Source organism: Monomorium pharaonis, chromosome 6, assembly GCF_013373865.1.
Source record: "Monomorium pharaonis isolate MP-MQ-018 chromosome 6, ASM1337386v2, whole genome shotgun sequence".
Lineage (NCBI taxonomy): Eukaryota > Metazoa > Arthropoda > Insecta > Hymenoptera > Formicidae > Monomorium > Monomorium pharaonis.
In genome coordinates this window covers 13,660,928-13,682,449 of record NC_050472.1, presented here as the reverse complement: position 1 = coordinate 13,682,449, position 21,522 = coordinate 13,660,928, and the positions used below count along the sequence as shown (strand labels likewise).

At 31.3% G+C, this 21,522-nt stretch overlaps 1 protein-coding gene across 1 annotated transcript; it reads right to left on the bottom strand.

Annotated features, from left to right (window-relative positions):
* Positions 1-6,124: 6,124 nt before the first annotated feature.
* On the bottom strand, positions 6,125-18,557 carry LOC105840393 (39S ribosomal protein L54, mitochondrial). Its single transcript, XM_036288326.1, has 2 exons — positions 18,375-18,557; positions 6,125-6,973 (listed from the first exon to the last, which is right to left on the bottom strand). The coding sequence occupies exons 1-2, from the start codon at positions 18,469-18,471 to the stop codon at positions 6,669-6,671; spliced, it is 402 nt and encodes a 133-aa protein (XP_036144219.1). The 5' UTR covers positions 18,472-18,557; the 3' UTR covers positions 6,125-6,668.
* Between the last annotated feature and the right edge of the window lie 2,965 nt (positions 18,558-21,522).

Here is a 21,522-nt window from a genome sequence, read left to right as displayed (position 1 = left end):
TACGAAAAAATTTCATTATTTTTCATTTTATTATTCATTTAATTATATTATTGATTGGTTTACGTTTTTATTTATTATGACATAATTTGATACGTAATGAGCTGTTTTATGATTGTTCAATGGTCATCCTGTTTAACTGTTTAATTATATTTTCGTGCCCACATATTCATTCATGTTTTAAGTTCATACATATTGGTAATGTATTATGACTGAAGAGGACTAAGTATAGTCGAAACGTTTCTTTAACACATGTGTTATTAGTCGCGTTTATAATTATATAATGTTTATCTAATTAATTATAATGTATTAAGAAAATTTGTCTTGGCTCGATACATTGATCTGTTTATCATATTATTTTTGCGTTGTAATTTAATTTAAAAAAGTAAGAAATAAAACGTGCAAAACGCGCTTCTGTTGTGTCTAGTAACGTAAAATTTTAATGCAGGTATTATAAAAACAAAGGACGAAATGCGCTTATCACAAAATGCAAACGCAACGTCAAACACAATATTATTCTTTGATGAACTTTTTGATTCTTTTAATGGGAATAAAAAACAAGGACTTACTAGCATTATAAGTAATACAAGTACTCATATACAATTTTAGAAAGACGCATACAATAAACTTTGTCAGATGGAATTTGTTGAGAAAAAAACACTTCGTTATCCGAAGAAATACACCAAAATGTTTAGTAAACTGGATATGGACTATTCAATATATTTATGGGATGTGCTCCAAAAATTTGGATTTTCCTCATTTAATTTAAAACATGTAAATCAAGATGTGATAGAAAATGCGTTTAGCAAAATCAGAGATAACGGACATAGAAATACTAATTCATCACCCTTCCAATTCTCTGGCGTATTTAAAACACTTGTAACTACGAATTTAACTTCAAATCATTGTGTATCATCAAACTGTGAGGAAAACAAAGAAGGCACAGCATTAGCATTGTTAAAAATATGTAATGCTAACGATATTGCAATAGAATCAGAAACAGATCAAAATATTGATAATGATATTGAATGTGCTGAAGCAACTATACCAAATGTAATAACTACAAATATGTTTGTAGAAAAAATTGTAGAAAAAGTTGCACAAAAATAATAACAATTATTGAGAAAGAAAAGCTTGTAATTGAATGTGAAGAATGTTTTCAAATTATAAAACATAATTCTATGTTAGAAGATATTCAGCATGCGTTAAACATTGCAGAATTACAATTTCCCCAGTTCTGTCATGAGATACAAGGGAAAAATAAAAAAATATTCTAAATACTGCATTCTATAATACATCCATAATATATTGTTCTGTTGTACGAAATATCATCATAGAGATAATTACAAAACAATTTATTTTACAATGATGTAAATTTATTAACAAATTATTAATTGGACAAATCGAAGGAGAATGTGATTCTAATTTTATGTATGATCAAGCTAAAAGAATGCATTTGAAATATTTTAAGAAGAAAAAAATAAATCTTATTTTTTGCGTTAATATATAAAATATAATGTAAAAATAAAAACAATAATTCTCTTGTCTTTTTAATATCGTTTTTTATTATTTAATGTGTACAATAAAAAAATAGTAAAAATATACACACACACTCTCACTCGTGCGTGTGCGTGCGTGTACCAGAGCTGTCAGATTTTGCCGGGTTGCCCGGTAGGCCGATGCATGCGCTTACGAGTTGAAATACAGTAACGTATCACAAATCTGCAGACTTGTGACTACACACACAGGTGCGCGTGGATAAGTAGAGAGTAGAATGTTTACATAATGATGAAAAATACACATTTATCTGTAATTAAGAAAAATATTTTATGTGGCAAAAATAATACTGAGATGTTCTCTGTACTGAGAGTACTGGGCCCGCCAAAATTAAGCGCCCATAATACACATAACTGTATTTGCCATCCATCACACATGCGCGGCTTGGCCCATGGAGGGGGTCTGGCAGCACTGGCGTGTACACGCACGCATGCACGCACACACATGTATACATATAGGTATATATATATATATATATATATATATATATATATATATATATATATAGTATTTTACAAATATGTATTGCCAATTTTTTAATACATGTCGCATAGAATAGAACACAAAATCCACATAGCACAGAAAAAATCCAAAAAATTGTATGCATTACCTACGGAGTAGATATGTATATATATGTACATACAGGGTGTCGTGTAAAACTTTATACAACGCTTACAAGTAGGTAGAGCGCATTAAACTGAACAGAAAAGTGCTTTATCGTTTTGCAATTTTTGCAACAGTTATTGATTACACAGGTACACAAAAAAGTGGTTGATCCGGCGGACCAGACTAGTCAATTCTTATGTATTTTGACTTCCTGAATTTGATTTCAAGGTCAGAATTGCTGAATTGACTCATTTTTTCCTAACTTCAAAAAGAAACATCACTTTACCACTTTTTTGTGTACCTGTGTAATCAATAACTTATTGCAAAAATTTTCTGTTCAGTTTAATATGCTCTACCTACTTGTAAGCGTTGTATAAAGTTTTACACGACACCCTGTATATATTGCTATTTAGTTCTATTTTAACGGGTGACATATATCAGGCGGCGCCACAAATGTTGGTCACATAAAATTACGTGGTAGTTTGGTGGCCCTGATGAGATCATTCAAAAAATGCATTCAAAGAATGTAAATCTTGCAAAAGTCAAGCGCCGATGTGCTACTGTGACAAAAATACGTTTTAGGCACGTACATAAATCATTTGACACCTTCTGATGAGATCATTCAAAAAATCGCGCATTCGAAGAATGCAGATCTTGCAGAGCGCAAATATACAACTGCTGCAACAATAGACAGCAAATGCTGATATGACAATGCTTCGGTTAAACAAAGAAATGAAGAGAATATATATAACTGGTCGGGAAGCGCATGGTATCACATTTGATGCAAAGTTTATGATCCGAGCGTGACGTGAAAAAATGATTTGAATGAATGTGAATTCACGCAACTTGAAACATTGTCTGACTGTCGTCAACCCAAGTAAAAATTCCATGCAATATGTGTCCAATGTGCGTAGACTTTCTTAGTACAAAATTATACAAACATCGATGAAGATATCTGAGCGAGAGAAGGAAGTGCGTATTTTCATTGTGCGTGAAAGAAAAAGTAAGCTAATGCATTTTGAATTAATAATATTATTATTAATTATTATTAATAATATATAGGAATAATATACAGTAATAAATATGAATTAATTCCTCCCCAAAACAAAATGATAGTGTTCGGTATACTTTATAAGTCTATTCTACCTATTACAAATATTTTATTAAAAAATATTTCTATTTGATATATTTTGCAAGATATTTTATTGTGTATTTTTTTGCTTTAACACTACAGAACAGTACACAACATTACACTTCATTTTACTATTTTAATCTTTTATCATAATTTTGAACGAGTGGATATAATTTGCCCACGTTCGAAATGGCCACGGGAAATATTGCACGGAGTTCAATTTGCCCATGTTCCAAACGGCCACGTTTGGAATGGCCACGGGAAATTAGAGCTGTCCACTTTTCGGCCGATCTCCGAGGCTCATCGCCCAGCGGCCCCCCACTTATGCTCAAAGCCTTAGCGCATAGCTCTGTCTCACATGGGAACTCACAGAACTGTCCCTCACCGATTTTAATGAGCTTCGGATATGTTGTAGAACATAAGAAAATATTAGACCCATATTTTTTTTATCTGCGTATCTCGACGTTTAGGGGTTGAAACCCCTCGAAAATAACGCATTTTTTTGTTTTTTGCAAATATCTTTGAAAATATAAGGTTTATAAAAAAATGTTCTATACGAAAGTTTTATGGCATTTTATACTCTTTACAACAGTATATTTATATTTTTTAAAAATTTCAAATTTTTTAATTTATCCCACCCCCCAACCCTTTTTTTCAACATTTTAAAAATTTTGTAAGGACAAAAATTAAAGAGCATTAAAAGCCGAATCCACCCATATATAATAACATATGGGTTCCATCATTCTCAATTATTAGAAAAACGAGATAGTAATCTCGCGTTATAGGTGCCGCGCTAGAAGTAGTGTTGCGTTATTTCTTTAGTCGCGTCACACTCAATAACTGCCTCTTCTGCGTATATTTTTATATTAAAACATAAAAATGGATTAATCTTAATTATATAATACGCAACGTATTACACGATATAAAGCATAAATGCATATATATAACAAAAGTAGCATATATATATACGTATGTGCCTACGTACATTTTCATTGTTACAAATGCGAATATAAATTAATATAAAGCAAAATATTTTTCAACATTTAAAACTGCAAATACAATATAACAAAATATATACTATCAAGAGAAAAATATAAAACATAAACTGCAATAACTATTTGCATAATTATATTATTTACACTATATGCACGTAGCACGCTCTGATAATAAAGATAATATAAGTATATAAGTATATAATTTAATTTAATTTGAAGTTTGAAAATACATTTATACGGATGTATATATACATTTTGCATACGACACGGACAAATAACTTTAATATCAGTGTTGATAGAGGGACCGGTTGTTTTCGCGCAAGCGCATCACGTGAGGCTTCAATAAAATATCCATTAGTAATAGGAAGGCGATCTTTGATCGTACATCTTTCATTCATGCTTTATATCGTGTAATACGTTGCGTAATATATAATTAAGATTAATCCATTTTTGTTTTAATATAAAAATATACGCAGAAGAGGCAGTTATTGAGTGTGACGCGACTAAAGAAATAACGCAACACTACTTCTAGCGCGGCACCTATAGTGCGAGATTACTATTTCGTTTTGCTAATAATTGAGAATGATGGAACCCATATGTTATTATATATGGGTGGATTCGGCTTTTAATGCTCTTTAATTTTTGTCCTTACAAAATTTTTAAAATGTTGAAAAAAAGGGGTGAGGGGTGGGATAAATTAAAAAATTTGAAATTTAGTTTAGTTTAATATCACTTTATTTCATATACAGTATTTACAAGCTATGTATGTAAGAAATGTTAGGAGAGCGTCCAAAGACGCAAAGTCCCTCGTAGTGGGGCGGATGGTCGGCCATAGTCGACCTCCAAGACGGAAGCGTCCGATGGCCACGTCTGAAATGGCCACGCGTAAATTTGACCACGTTCGGAATGGTCATGGGATGGGAAATGTTCAATTTGCCCACGTTCGAAACGACCACGTCTGAAATGGCCACGTTCGGAATCGCCACGGGATATATATTGTACGAAGTTCAATTTGTCCACGTTCGAAACAGCCACGTTCAAAATGGCCACATTCGGCCAATTTCCCGTAGCCATTCCGAACGTGGGCAAATTGAACTCTGTGCAATATTTCCCGTGGCCATTTCGAACGTGGGCAAATTATATCCACTTCCTAGGGCTAGTGACATTCGTCACATAATATACGTATACATATATATTAGGGGGACCGGAAAGTAATGTCGTTTTCTTACATTAAATTCAAACAGATAAATTTTTATTTTTAATCAGTGATGTAATCACCCTCGTTATCAACAATCTTTTGCCATCTAGTGTGCAAATTTTCAATGCCGGATCGATAAAAATCAATTGGTTTTTTTAGCAAAATATTTGGAGATGGCATTTTGGACATCATCCGATACGAGTCAAAAAGATCAAAATTACCGGATTTGAACTTAAAAAACCACCTTTGGCATTTACGAACATCTAATGCCCTTGGATAAACATCGCTAATGTTTTTGGTAGCAACTGTTGCGTTACTACCCTTGTGAAACTCAAAAACCATACAATGCCGAATATGTACCTCTTCTGGTATTTGGCTGGCCATTTCACTATAAATTGCAAAACAAATTTAAGATTTAATTATTTACGAGTAAACAAGTCACTCTAACATTAAAATGTCTTTGGCACGACTTTAAAGTACACAATGAGTTGATAAATGACAAACGAATATCGACATGCGCAGAAATGACATTCCGGTCCCTCTAATATAATATGTAATGTAATATTTTCAGATATTAAGTTTATTATTAAGCTTAATGTCTAGAAGTTTATGAAGGAAAATTGAAATTTAACCCTTTTCAAAATTTTCATTATTTATTTAAGACAAAGTAAGCAAATAATTTTGAGCGTTAATACACTATAGATTTTAGCATTGACAGCGTATACTGGAAACATAGCTTAAGTGACACAAATTGTGATACTTGAATGTATTGATGCGGGATATCAGGAATAGCAGTACCAATATCCAATTTATCATTAATAACAAACATTTCTAATCACTGAATACTACACTGTATTTAAGAAAGACGCTTATCGCTTTAATCTAGAAAATAAACTATTCTAATCTTATTTTTTTAGTCCTTACTGATTGCAACGATAAATAAGATAAGTAATATATGATAATGATACGGTTACGATTCGTCGGAAAAATGTTTTTCAAGACAACTGTGTTTACAAATAATTATTTTACCCATTTTATCCATTTTTATTTTCTACTTTAACTTTTATATAAATTTACAATGTACAAGTAATAATTTTTAGAATTTTACAAAAAAAAGTCAAATACATTAAATCAACAATTGTGCACACGTGCAACTTTACGTAATTTTTTAAATAAAAATAAATTAAAATTTTCTAGTTGTTCTTTCTTTTTTAGTATTTCTTATTCCAAGCAATCGTAATCTTCTCCAATACTGTTTTGTATTTGGATCCATCTCTTCCAAACATGGTGGAGAGCCAGTTCTAATATTCCATAACCAACTAGGATATTCAAAATCTGGCTTTAACTTGACATCTTCACCTCCTTCCTTGTAGATATTTGTACCGCATACATGAGTTAACAATCTGTCAACATCCGTTTCAACGGGTAATACTTTCTTTTCTACAGCGACTAACGTCTTCTTTAATTTCTTTACTCCTGGTCGGATCACTGTAAAAAAATATATTAATTTTTTTCGTTGTTTAGTTAAGTTTAACATAAAGAACTTTGCTCATTTTGGGCAAATCTGCATCCAGTCGTCAATTATATATAATTTTGTAGATAATAATGATAGTAGAAGAAAATATTCTGCAGAGATTGTGACGCGGTCTGTGTAAACCAAACAAGAAGACAATTAAGAACAAAGATGTAAGCATAAAAAACATTAACAGAAATATTGCCACTCATTCGGTTATTACAGATTATAGATTATACTAAAAATGAATTTGATTTGCAAAAGATACGAGTTTGATTTTGAAAAAAATTAATATAAAAAATTGACATAAAAATGTTCTATATTAAATCACAAAACGAAATTTAAACCAATTTCCATAAAAAACCTATAAAAATACACAAAATCGTAAATCGCGATATTGGATCCGCCATTTTGAAAAAGAATCGTTAAAATCTGATAGCGGATTTGTAATCAGCGACCCAAAAAACCCCTGTATACTGATTTTCGCTGCTTCATGATTCTTCCTTCTTTCTGACATACATTTATTGTAAAACACACTTTTTTTACTTTATATAACAAAATTAACTAATAATAAAGGAAAATTACACCCTACCAAATACTACTAAGACTCTTACTAAAGTAAAATTACAAGAAAAAATAATAAAATGCAGTATTTCGTGTCCAAACAATTTAAAAAATGACTTCAAGATAGGTGGTCAATATATCGACCATGCCGCATAAGGTTAAATATATTGACTTGTTAAATTATAATTCTGATACCTTTTTGTTTGTTACATAATTTTTTGCGCATTAACTTCTACGCGGACTTGCATAACCCGTTTTCTTTTGTATTTTTAATAATAATAGTATTTATAAAAAAATAGTTTTAAATTCTCAAACTTTCGCCAAAAGTAGTTTTGACCTCTTAATAATGTAATTTTTTATCCATTCAAGAGACCATCATTACAATTGCCCAATATGACAAATATGTTCGGCGTTTTAGCAGTAAAAATAAATTATGGAAACAATTGTTTTTTATAGTTTTTGATCTTCTGAATCGAATGATGCGTGTTAAAATAGGGAGCTGAACAAACTTCTTAATGTTTTAAGCGAATAAACGAAATAGCGTATGGCATTTACCAGTTTTCCGGTCTTTGTATGCCTTGTTCGACGTTTTAGCAGTAAAAATAAATAATGGAAACAAATTGTTTTTTATAGTTTTTGATCTTCTGAATCAAATGGTGTGTGTTAAAATCATGTCATCAAAAAATTCATGGGGACAAAGACCTATTACCATATTAACTCACAACAGCTATTTTGAATTTTGAAATTCAAATTGCTATTTTAAAATTCTCTCTTCAAATCATTTCTCAACTCCAAAAAATTTAGGATACAATGTTAACAAAAATAATTAATTGATTAAGAGGCACGGCAGTGCCTCGCGCCAAGTGTACGCGCGCGAGGCAATGCCGTGCCTCTATTTACGCAAGACGCCGTTTGCGAGATTCTGTAGATTATCGGATCTTAATAACGGCTGAATCGATTCATTTTTAAATAAGCTTAATGGATAACTTGCATCCGATTTATATAACAAAAGTGTTTTTATTTTTTCGCTACGTGACTTCCGAGCGAAGATATCGCAATTTAAAGTTTCACATCAAGAGTTAAAATATAAAATATTTTTAAGAAACGTCGTAGTCATTTTTATTATTATCGTCGTCGTCGCCCGGACAGATGGTGGGGATTTGTACTTTTGCTTTTCGCGCGATAGATGGTTATGAACGTGACAGTGGCACGAGAATTGACAAAAAGTGCATGTTCGTGTCCGCGAAAGAACAGAACGAGAAATTACGTGTCTTGATTGGCGGTAGAGTCCGCCTGTCGAGGTAATGGTTAATCCGCGGCGTTTAACGGTGGTGATGTGACAGTTCGAAGTTAGTGACGTGTTGACGTGCGCGAGATTAGTGGCGATTTTAGTTTTATGCGTATTACATCGTGGATTACATTGTGGAGGAGTGCCTAACACGGCTGTGCCTAACTTGAAGAATTTAATATAACACTATGCGTTGTATAATCAGGTAAGTTACACAAAATTTTCATTTTTTTGTGTGAAATAAGTATTATGAGATAAGATTAATACTTTGTGTCGTTTTATTTTTATTTTGAAAGAAAGAGAGGAAGAAACACTATTGAAAATTAAAGTAAAAAAAGAATAGATAAAAGAAAAAAGTGAATGAAAGGTGAGGAAAGAAATGCTTGGAATTTACAAAAGCTTGACAGAATATGTAAACTTTGAAGGTATCAAATAACGTAATTTTCCTCCGAAAAATTGTTGGCTGTTACATCAAAATTCTTTTTCTTCTAAGCCGATGTATGCTGCTGTTGATAAGTTTACCAAGATTCATCCCTTTTTAAATTCAGCGAACCATCATAGAGAATTAGCAGTACAATTCATATCAAAAGGATTATCTGAAGGTGTACTTTCTAGTTTTTCAAGTATGTCACTATCTCATGGCAGGCCAGGTAAGAGAATAGTTACAAGTGTTATAATTTTATTTTAAAAAATACTATATTGCAAGTATGTGGCTCTTAAATTCAAATATAGTACAATCATTTCTTTTTTAGATTATGGAAATAGGTAAAAAGTGAGAAATCTTGTCTGAAACAACAAAATTACAACAAAGTTACAGATTATAAAGTCACCCAGCTAGGCTGCCGACGTGGTCACAGGCTGTAATATCGGAGACATGTTTATATGAACCAAGGATCATCTGTATCTCTTATTAGTCTATTTAATAACTGCTATGGATTCTATGCGAGTCGGACATGGATAAGTTATAGAAATATACTTATAAAACTCTTAGTCAAATCAAAAACTAAAAAGTAAGTATTTCAATACTTTGTTGTTTCCGAAACAATTTATTCTAATTCATACAATTCTCTTCATACATTTACAAAGATCACATTCAAAATTTTTAGTTATATTTTTGATTCTCTAACTTATTTTATTGTAAATTGAGACATACATGAGACAAAAGACTACAAAATGACTACGAGTCGATTTCTCAAATATGGAACTACACGTCATTTTATTTTTCATTCTTTTTGCATTAATATAGCATTATATTTAATTATATTTATTGATATTTTACAGTTAAATTTATAATTAAATTGTACATTTGTAATTATATTTATTGTTCTTTTACAGTTATTGATAATAAATCTATTTTGTACGTGTTTTAATTAATCCTCTTAGAACATATAATTGTATGCCGGCTTGTAATGGGAGATAAAAACGTGACTCTTACGAAAATTTCTCAAGCTTGCCAACTTTGCAGGTTATTTAAAGGCCATAAACCACATTCATAATTTCTGTAAGAGCTACGCATTTGTTTCCCATTACAAGGTACATGATTATATGTTCCAAGAGCATTAGATGAAACGCAGGCAAAATAAATTTATTATCAATAACTGTAAAAAAATAATAAACATAATTATAAAAATACAATTACAATTTAACTACAAATAAAAAATTCTTTGAATGTGATGTAAATGTATGAAGAGAATTGTATTAATTATAATAAATTGTTTGGGAACAACAAATTATTTAAATACTTACTTTTTAGTTTTTCAATTTAACTAACAAGGGAACCTCGCGAACCCGAAAATTCTGATTTTAATAAAACTTGGCATAAATGTAGAGGGGGTAAATACATGAATTTAGAAATTAATAAGTTGGTGCTTATAAACGGTTTAAAGGGTTGAAACCACCCTTCAGAAATTTAGAGTTTTTGCCTTTTCTCGATATATCTCGTAAACTAAACAAAGTATTAAAAAATGTTTCATACAAAAGTTTTACAGTATAAATATCTCTATTTAACTATGTTATTTATTTAAAAAAAAAAAATTTTTTTTTAACAAATTTTTTTTCGTTGAAAAAATATTTAAAAAAAAAAATAAATAGCATAGTTAAATAGAGGTATTTATGCCGTAAAACTTATGTATGAAACATTTTTTAATATTTTGTTTAGTTTACGAGATATATCGAGAAAATGCAAAAATGTCTCAACTTTGAAGTGTGGTTTTACCCTTTCAAACCGTTTTTGAACCAAAATAAAACATTTCTAAATTAATGTATTTACCCCCTCTACATTTGTGCCAAGTTTCATTAAAATCAAAAAATTTTCCGTTTGGGTTTATAAACGATTTGAAGGAGTGAAATTACCCTTCAAAGGTTGAGATATTTTTACCTTTTCTCGCTGTATCTTGTAAACTAAACAAAATATAAGAAAATGTTTTATACAAAAGTTTTACAGCATAAATATTTTCATTTAACTACGTTGTTCATTTTTCAACAAAATTTTTTTTTTATTAAAATAAATTTTTAATAAAATTGACTTATGTATACAGCATTTATAAAGTAATTATACTATCTTATACTGTGTTCTATTTATATCATCTATGTGTATATTATGTATGTCATATATTATCTATGTTATAATACTATACATTTACATTATCTGCATCCCTGTATGTATTAGTTTTCATCTAACAGTTGCGCAATATTAAAGTACTCACGTTGCTTTCACACAGTGTTCATTCTGTCTACGTCACATATTTCACTTTTAAGTTTTATATTTGTCATGTCACGTATCATATATGAAATGGAAATCACGTATTAATAAGTTTGGTTTACCTTTATTAATAATGTTATGCGTCATTTTCACATCAGTATCACATCTAACGTGTGCTTGATTTTTCTGTTAGATTGTTTTTAATTAAGCGAAGCCTAATGTTACACATAAATGTTGCGAATGTTCTTAATATGTAAATTATTTTATTTCAAATTATACATATTCCACTAATAAATGAAAGTCTATAAATGAAAGATGGGGATGCAGATAATATAAATGTATAGTATTACAACATAGATAATATATATCATACATAATACACACATAGATACATAGATAATATAAATAAAACGTAATATATAAGAGTAGTATTATTACTTTATAAATGCTATATACAATTCATAAAAGTCAATTTTATTAAAAATTTATTTTAATTAAAAAAAAATTTTTTTTTTTCGGAAAATAAAGAGCGTAGTTAAATAGAGGTATTTATGCTATAAAACTTTCGTATGAAACATTTTTTTATATTTTGTTTAGTTTACGAGATATATCGAGAAAAGGTAAAAATGTCTCAACCTTGGAAGAGTGGTCACTCCTTCAAACCGTTTATAAAACCAAACGGAAAATTTTCTTTTAATGAAACTTAGCATAAATGTAGAGGGGATAAATACATTAATTTAGAAATGTTTTATTTTGGTTCAAAAACGGCTTGAAGGGGTGAAAACACGCTTCAAAGTTGAAACATTTTTGCGTTTTCTCGATATATCTCGTAAACTAAACAAAAAAAAAATGTTTTATACAAAAGTTTTACGGCATAAATACCTCTATTTAACTATGTTATTTATGTTTTCCAAAAAAAATTTGTTTTTAAAAAAAAATTTTTTTGAAAAAATAAATAACATAGTTAAATAGAGGTATTTATACTGTAAAACTTTTGTATAAAACATTTTTTAATACTTTGTTTAGTTTACGAGATATATTGAGAAAAGGCAAAAACTCTAAATTTTTTAAGGGTGGTTTCAACCCTTTAAACCGTTTATAAGCACCAACTTATAATTTCTAAATTCATGTATTTACCCCCTCTACATTTATGCCAAGTTTCATTAAAATCAGAATTTTCGGGTTCGCGAGGTTCCCTTGTAAGAGCCTTATCGGTAAATTTATATGACTTATACATATATCAGACTTGAATAGAATGCGTGACAGTTACTAAATACATACAGAAAAATATTTTACAACCAAGAAAAGAAATTACTTATTTTATTTTATTTTGTTCAAGTAATAGTTTTTTTCAACCAAGAATATTTTTTAAATATTAATTTTCAGGTATACTTGTCATAAGTATTAAAAAATTTTAGTATTTCTTTACTTAAAATAAGAATTTATTCTTGTTTCAAGAATATTATAAAACTTGATTGAAGAATTACGTAGGACTCTAGATAGTAATATTTGTTTGGAGTGAATATTCTTGTTTGAAGTATTATACTTACTAAAATTTAAAATATGTCTTAAGTAAATGTGATACTTGTAACAAGTTTACCATAGATTTGCAGATGTAAAAAGAAACCAATTACTTTTAGAACAAGTAATATTTACTTGGAAGTATTAATTATTTTTGTGTGTAGACGTACAGGTGATCCTTAGGCATCCATATAAACATATTACCCATATTGCAACCTATGACCACGTCATCGGCAGGCCAACTGAGTGGCATTATAGTGTATACTTTGTTGTAATTGTTTCAGACAAGATTTCATACTTTTTACCTATTTCAATACATTGCAAAAGAATAAACTGTTCACTTTATTCTATTACTTTTTTAAAACATATTCTGTCAGCCATACTGTTAATTCCAAGCTTTGAGGTTAATTATATAATATTCAGGAGAAAGAATTACTTACACAAAGAAAAAGAGAGAGGAAAAGAGAAATAAAATACACACACATGCATATACAGGGTGTTACAAAAGCATCGGATTTGCTTAGTACCATGCGATAGAGAATGAAAATCTAAGAAGAAATATCTAATACTATTTTTTGATGAGGTAAATAGTTTCGCCTTAATTCATCATTGTAATAAGTTAATAAGCGCGGAGGTACGAGAGAAAGTTAGTGACGGAGAATGCGTGAAGTTGACCCCTTGTTATTAAAAAATAAAAAATGCTTCTAATGCTAATAATTATCGATAAAATTCTTTGGAAGGCTACCAAAATTTTCAATAGAACTGTCGGTTACCGAGAAATATTTCCATTTTGACGGGGCTTAGAAAATTTTCAAATTTGTATCTTCAACTAAAGAAATTTTTTATTCCGCAGCTTACAGCTTCGAGTGCTAATAACCATCGATAGAATTACTCAGGCGGCTACTAGAACTGCCGGTTACCGAAAAAAATTTTACCGCTATAGGTCTTACAAAGATTTGTCTATCAGACAAAGTAAGAAAAAATTCAATGGTAATTAAATTTATTATAAAACGATAAAACATTATAACAAGTGCTTCTTATAATAAGTGCTCAAAGGGTCCACCATTAGCTTCCAAACATTTAATTGCTGTATTTATGACACTTTCTGTGGCATGCCAAATGTGGTGTCGTTGTACATTATTAAACGCTATTTGTATTTGCTCCTCCAATTCGTCCTGCGTTTCTACACGATTAAAATATATTTTTTCTTTCTGTGCACCCCACAAGAAAAAATCACAGGGATTCAAATCTGGTGATCTTGATGGCCATTTCCAAAAAGGTGCTTCACGGCCCATCCAATTGTCTCCAAATGTATTATTTAAATATTGCCGGACAAGTGCTATTTAATTAAAAGGTACTATTTAATGCAGACAGGTGCTATTTAATGCAGGTTACAGAAAGTGTCATAAATAGAGCAATAAAATGTTTGGAAGCTAATGGTGGACACTTTGAGCACTTGTTATAATGTTTTATCGTTTTATAATAAATTTAATTACCATTAAATTTTTTCTTACTTTGTCTGATAGACAAATCTTTGTAAGACCTATAGCGGTAAAATTTTTTTCGGTAATCGGCAGTTCTGGTAGCCGCCTGAAGAATTCTATCGATGATTATTAGCACTTGAAGCTGTAAGCTGCGGAATAAAAAATTTCTTTAGTTGAAGATACAAATTCGAAAATTTTCTAAGTCCCGTCAAAATGAAAATATTTCTCGGTAACCGACAGTTCTATTGAAAATTTTGGTAGCCTTCCAAAGAATTTTATCGATAATTATTAGCATTAGAAGCACTTTTTAATTTTTAATAACAAGGAGTCAACTTTACGCATTCTCCATCACTGACTTTCTCTTGTACCTCCGCGCTTATTGACTTATTACAATGATGAATTAAGACGAAACTATTTACCGCATCGAAAAATAGTATTAGACATTTCTTCTCAAATTTTCATTCTCTATTGCATGGTGCTAAGCAAATCCGATGCTTTTGTAACACCCTGTATATGTACGTACACGTTCATATGCATATAAGCACATATGTATAAGCATAGGCATTATTACACAATGTTATTCTCCTCCCTTTCCCTTCCCTCTTCTCTTTCCTTACCTGTTCACTCATTTTTCTTTTTCTACTCTTCTACTTTAAGTTCAAATAAAGGATTCTTTTCTTCTTTCTTTTAATACGATAACTAAAAATAAACCATAATACAAAGTATTAACCTATCTCAGAATACTTATTTCCATTAAAAAATGAAAATGTTTTGTAATATACTGATTGCATAATGCATAGCGTTATACTAATCTTCAAATTAGTTACAGCTGTATTTTCCTTCACAATGTAATCCACAATGTAATAAACATATTTTGAAAATGAATTAAAATATAAACAGAAAAGAAACCAAAACAATATAACTTTGTTTTGTCATTTTATTTCATCTCAGTCTCAATCTTTAATTTTCAAAATTGTCTTAAGAATCTTTATATATATTATTTAAAAAATGAGATACTTGTCACTACAAAATGAGTGAAATCACAACAAAATTACCTTTTCAAAAAAAAAAAAAAAAAAAAAAAAAAAAAAAAAAAAAGGTATAAAAAAAGCGCCAAGTATACATGCGCAAGAAACGTCCTCAAAAATCTGTTCTTGTACAAAATAATTGTAATTTGGCACTACAAATGTATGAAATTTTAATGAAATTATATCTTTTCCTAAAAAAGAACGAAAAATATATTTTCTCTACAAAAGTAATGATATGACAAAAATGCGCCAACTATGAAAATGGATGTTCATATGAACTAGAACATGTATTTTTACAAGTACTTATTTGTACAAATATTACAAATAAATATTTTAATGCAAATAAATATTTTACTACAAAAACTTGGCGCCGCTAAACCGAATAATTTACTAGTTCTTTCTTTTTCTTTTGTGCATGCATCTGAATGTGTGTGCGCGCGCGCGCGCGTGCGTGCGTGCGTTTAGCATATAACTTCGTTTATAAGAAAGCGTTTTTTAATATCTCAATCTCTTATGCGTGCGTACGTTCTCTCTCTCTCTCTCTCTCTCTCTCTCTCTCTCTCTCTCTCTCTCTCTCTCTCTCTCTCTCGTGCGCGTATAATGTTACACGTATAACGCCATTACAATTTTGATTGCAAAAAATTGTAATTTTAAATCATTATTATTTTAGTATACAAGTTGAATTGTAAGAATTACTTTTGTAGAGAAATTATATTTTTTGTTCTTTTTTGGGAAAAGATAATTTCATTAAAATTTCATATATTTGTAGTGCCAAATTAAAATTATTTTGTACAAGAACAGATTTTTGTGGGCGTTTCTTGCGCGCGTATACTTGGCGCTTTTTTATACCTTTTTTTTTTAAGATACAAAATGTACAGTGAGGGATATAAGGCTGATGCATTTTTGAACATTTAGACCTTTTATATCTCTGAAATCATTCTTGTGTTCAAATTAAATTTTTTTGGTAATCAATATCCCATCGTAAGATATTTGATATGCAATTTAACTAAAAATTTGCGAACCACAAAACAGGCAAACAAGCACCTCCTGATTTTGGGTCATTCTTTATCTACATATATTTAACTCTTTGCATACACAGCGTGATTACCAACCGTAAATAAAAATTTAGTGTTATGTCCCTTTTAAGTACCGTAATAAATGAAAAAAACTCAAAAACTGCAAAAACTATTTTTTTAATCGCAAAATATAATTTTTTAAATATGAAATTTCTTAAATTTTAACACCAAAAGAATGTAAATACTTCCTATAAATATTAAAATTAATCCATGAATTTTTTCAAAATTTTAGCATAAATATTTTAAAAGATACAACTGTTTGAAAATTGTCGTGAGTAATAACCATCCAGCGTGTATGCAAAAGTTGAGAAAATAAGTGTGTATGCAAAGGATTTTAAAAAATTAAGGCAATAAGTAATTAATACAATATATCAGCAAAAAATAAATTAAAACTAAGTTATGTCATGATATTATAAGTCTGCAAAATGTAGCTAGAAATATGTCTGCTGTTGTACCGCAATAGTAGAAATGCGGCAAAAAATGCAGCATGATGTGTCATATCAAGTTCTGACAGCAAAAATACAGTAAAAATTGAGCACAGCTTGCTGTCATCTGCCATAATTCATAATAACTGTGCTCAATTTCCCTGGTAAAAGTGTAAAACAAAGCGTAAGTCAAATGTAAAGGGAGAGTAATAGAAGCGTTAACAAACCTATGAAGCATAAATTGAAACAATGAAATGTAAAAGAAGCATTAACACTTCTTTTACATTTCATTATTTCAATTTGCGCTTTGTAGAAGGTTTGTTAACGGTTATGTTACTCTCTCTTTATATTCAACTTACGTTCCGATTTTACATTTTCACCAGGGTTTTGCTGTATCAAGCTCGATTTTATTAGTCAGTACTTAATAGGTTTGTTTTTGGTAGCTACACTACTGTACTGGTACGATAAGTTGGAATGAGAAAAAATATATTTGTCTTATTTTAACTTATTGCATTAGTTCAACAGTGACAAAGAACAGGACTAATATGAAACATTGTGCTGCATTTTTGTCGCATTTTTGGTGTAGCAGCATGATAGCAGATTATACTTTGTTTCTGTTATCTTTCTGTTTTTATGATTTTATATAGTAGATTGTACTCAATATTTGCTACATATTTGCTAGCATAATATTGTGCCAGATAATGGCTCAATTTTTGTTATATTTCTACCAATATTTTGTGTTGGTAAGCTATGTTGTTAGAAATTAAACTTAATGAGAAAGCAGCAGAGTGGAATCTGCTATAAAATCATATTTGAATTTGTTGGTATACTGGTGGCATTTTGTTATCAGAGAAAATTCAAACCTTACTTACAATGTCTTTCATGTAAGACCCGTTAGAGTAAGAAATAATTGTTTAACAATATCAAATTATGTATATGAAAAATAATCAGTATATTTCAACATTATGATTGTAGTATAACCAAAAATAAAGGTAGAATAGCCCAATTAAATATACTTTTATATACGAGCTTAGGTTTATGGAATATTTAACATAACGTGTTACATATGTCTTGTGCCCTAACCTTGCTAATAACCATCTTTAGTAATGATAATCTTAGTACGTACATATTTAACAATTGTCAAAAATCGCCTATGATTAAAAAGATTTTAATGTTTTTTGATAACGGCTATATCGATCGAAAAGCACACGTAATTACCATAACCTCCTTGTGGTAAATAATTATCAGGAAACTTACATCGATGCAATAACAACTTTCCGATCCCTTACCTGGTCCTGCAGTGTATTCTTTTGTTTGTATCATATATCGAGTCGATATTATCGAGTTTTTCTGAAAAAGCCGGTAAACAACAGCGAGATTCATCATGCGTATAATATAAAAATACACTTTTTGGCACTTATCGGTACCGTCGGCACGCAGTAAAGGCTTAGTTTACATCGTCAAAACCTTAGTACGCGTATTAAGTTTGGTGCGCACCAAAGCCTTAGTACGGGCGCGTTTACATCGAATGTACTAAGCATGTACTGTGAAAAATATAATACAAATTTAATTCATGTTGATGTCTCCTACTAAGACATTTTCACACCGGTTTTTAGATTTTAGCACTGAGGTTATGCTCAATTGCTAAATTCTCTCTAAAATGCGTTTTATGCGTTTACATCGACATTTGTATCACTTGGTACGCGTATCAGTTTAGTACGATACTCCTACTTGATACGCTCGTACCAAATTGATCCGGCAGCGTTTACATCGTGCGTACTAAATATTTAGTACGAATTTGATACGAATATGGTACCTGATACGCGTATCAAATGCACGATGTAAACTAAGCCAAAGTTTTGAACATGCTCTAGTTTACACCAAGCACTTGGTACGCGTATCAAGTAGTGAATTTGGCCTAGTTTACATCGTGCATTTGATACGCGTATCAAATAGTAAATAACTAGTGAATGTGTTTAATCATTGGCTGATCAGCTTAAATTCACTACTTGATACGCGTATCAAATGCACGATGTAAACTAGGCCTTTAAGCTGATCAGCCAATGATTAAACACATTCACTAGTTATTTACTATTTGATACACGTACCAAGTGCTCGGTGTAAACTAGAGCCATGAATTGAAGACTAGAACCAGGAAGAGACCGATCTCTGTGGGTGCGTTCTTAAATTCGCAACAGATGCAGCCAGATACACCAGAATGTCATTCCATCTTTGTTACTTACGGAAAGTTGAACAAAGATAGAATGACATACTGGTGTCTGGCTACATCCGTTGCAAATTTAAGAACGCACCCTGTGGTTTTGAGTAAGACCGTGAGGCGCAAAAATCTGTTAGGGCCACTTGCACCAAACTCTGATTACCTTAATCGTTGATTAGTCCATTGGAATTGACCAATCGTATTTGTCGTTAAGCAAAATTAACAAATGCGATTGGTCAATTCCAATGGACTGATCAACGATTAAATTAATCAAAGTTTGGTGCAAGTGGCCCTTAGAAATGTAGTACCAAGGGTGCGTTCGGGGAGACGCTATTAGCGCTATCAGCATCAGTTTATCCTTGTTTTACTTTTAATGAGTAATAAAGATGGACTGATGCTGATAGCGCTAATAGCGTCTCCCCGAACGCACTCCAAATGATGGCGCTGACGATGCTGATCAGTTAGGTCGGATCTACAATAGGTGTAGTAAGCCTTAAACCATAAGAAATTAACCAATCATATTCGATTATTCTTCTTACATTCAATTATAATTGGTCAGATTCTTATGGCATAAGGCTTACTACACATAATATGGTTTGTTCGCGTCGCCATGCTCAGACCATAGGCTTAGTTTACATCGTGCATTTGATACGCGTATCAGGTACCATATTCGTATCAAATTCGTACTAAATATTTAGTACGCACGATGTAAACGCTGCCGGATCAATTTGGTACGAGCGTATCAAGTAGGAGTATCGTACTAAACTGATACGCGTACCAAGTGATACAAATGTCGATGTAAACGCATAAAACGCATTTTAGAGAGAATTTAGCAATTGAGCATAACCTCAGTGCTAAAATCTAAAAACCGGTGTGAAAATGTCTTAGTAGGAGACATCAACATGAATTAAATTTGTATTATATTTTTCACAGTACATGCTTAGTACATTCGATGTAAACGCGCCCGTAGTAAGGCTTTGGTGCGCACCAAACTTAATACGCGTACTAAGGTTTTGACGATGTAAACTAAGCCATAGACTAACTTAGAGCCACCGCACAAGCTTTTTCGTAAGGGCCACCGCACAAACTCTTCCGCGCAAAAATAACGCGTTACGTTACGTTAAGTGCTCCATAAATCTAAGTTCGTACTTAAAATTAAACTTACATCAACGCACAAAGAAACTTTTAACGTAAGTTCTTAAGTTCTTACGTTAAGGATTTCTTTGTGCGTTGATTTAAGTTAAATTTTAAGTACAACTTAGGTTTGTATGGAGTACTTAACGTAACGTAACGCATTAGGGCCACCGCACAAACTCTTCCATAACGCGTTACGTTACGTTAAGTACTCCATACGAACCTAAGTTGTACTTAAAGTTTAACTTAAATCAACGCACAAAGAAATCCTTAACGTAAGTTCTTAAGTTTTTACGTTAAGGATTTCTTTGTGCGTTGATTTAAGTTAAACTTTAAGTACAACTTAGGTTCGTATGGAGTACTTAACGTAACGTAACGCGTTATGGAAGAGTTTGTGCGGTGGCCCTTATAGAAGAGTTTGTGCGGTGGCCCGTAGACGGAGCATTATCTATCACTTAGGGAGAGAGGGGGCTGATATTCGGGGTGAAGAAATAGCCTAGGAACTTTAGTTGAATTCGGGTACGCTCGATAATATTCGACTAATAATTCGACATATGACTGCAAGAGGGAGAGAGAGAGAGAGCGAGAAAGAGAGAGAAAGAGAGCGCGAGCGAGAGAGATATGACTGCAAGAGGAAGAGAGAGAGCGAGAGAGAGAGAAAGCGCGAGCGAGTGAGCGACGGACGATATAATGCCGAACATAGTCGAACTGCGACGGAACTGACCGAAGTTCTTAGCCTCTCCCCTTACCGCAAAAATCAGCTACCCCTCTTCGAAAGGCTCCGTCTACGTTAGTTTATGGTATTCTCACGTCAGCCATTTTTCTTCAAACTAGCAAGTAACTAGCATAATGTTTTATATATATAATACATCGCAATAACCTTTACAGTCTCAAGATCATAAATATCGTGTCTTTGTTTCATTGTCGCATAAAGTTTGGTGCTTCCAAAGATTATTGACGTATATATATACAAAACATACCTAATTTTTCCTGCTAGTTAGAAGAAAAATGGCGGACGTGAGAATACCATAGACCTTACAGACACAGTTTAGCTATAACCAGTTACGACAGTCAGCGAAATTCTT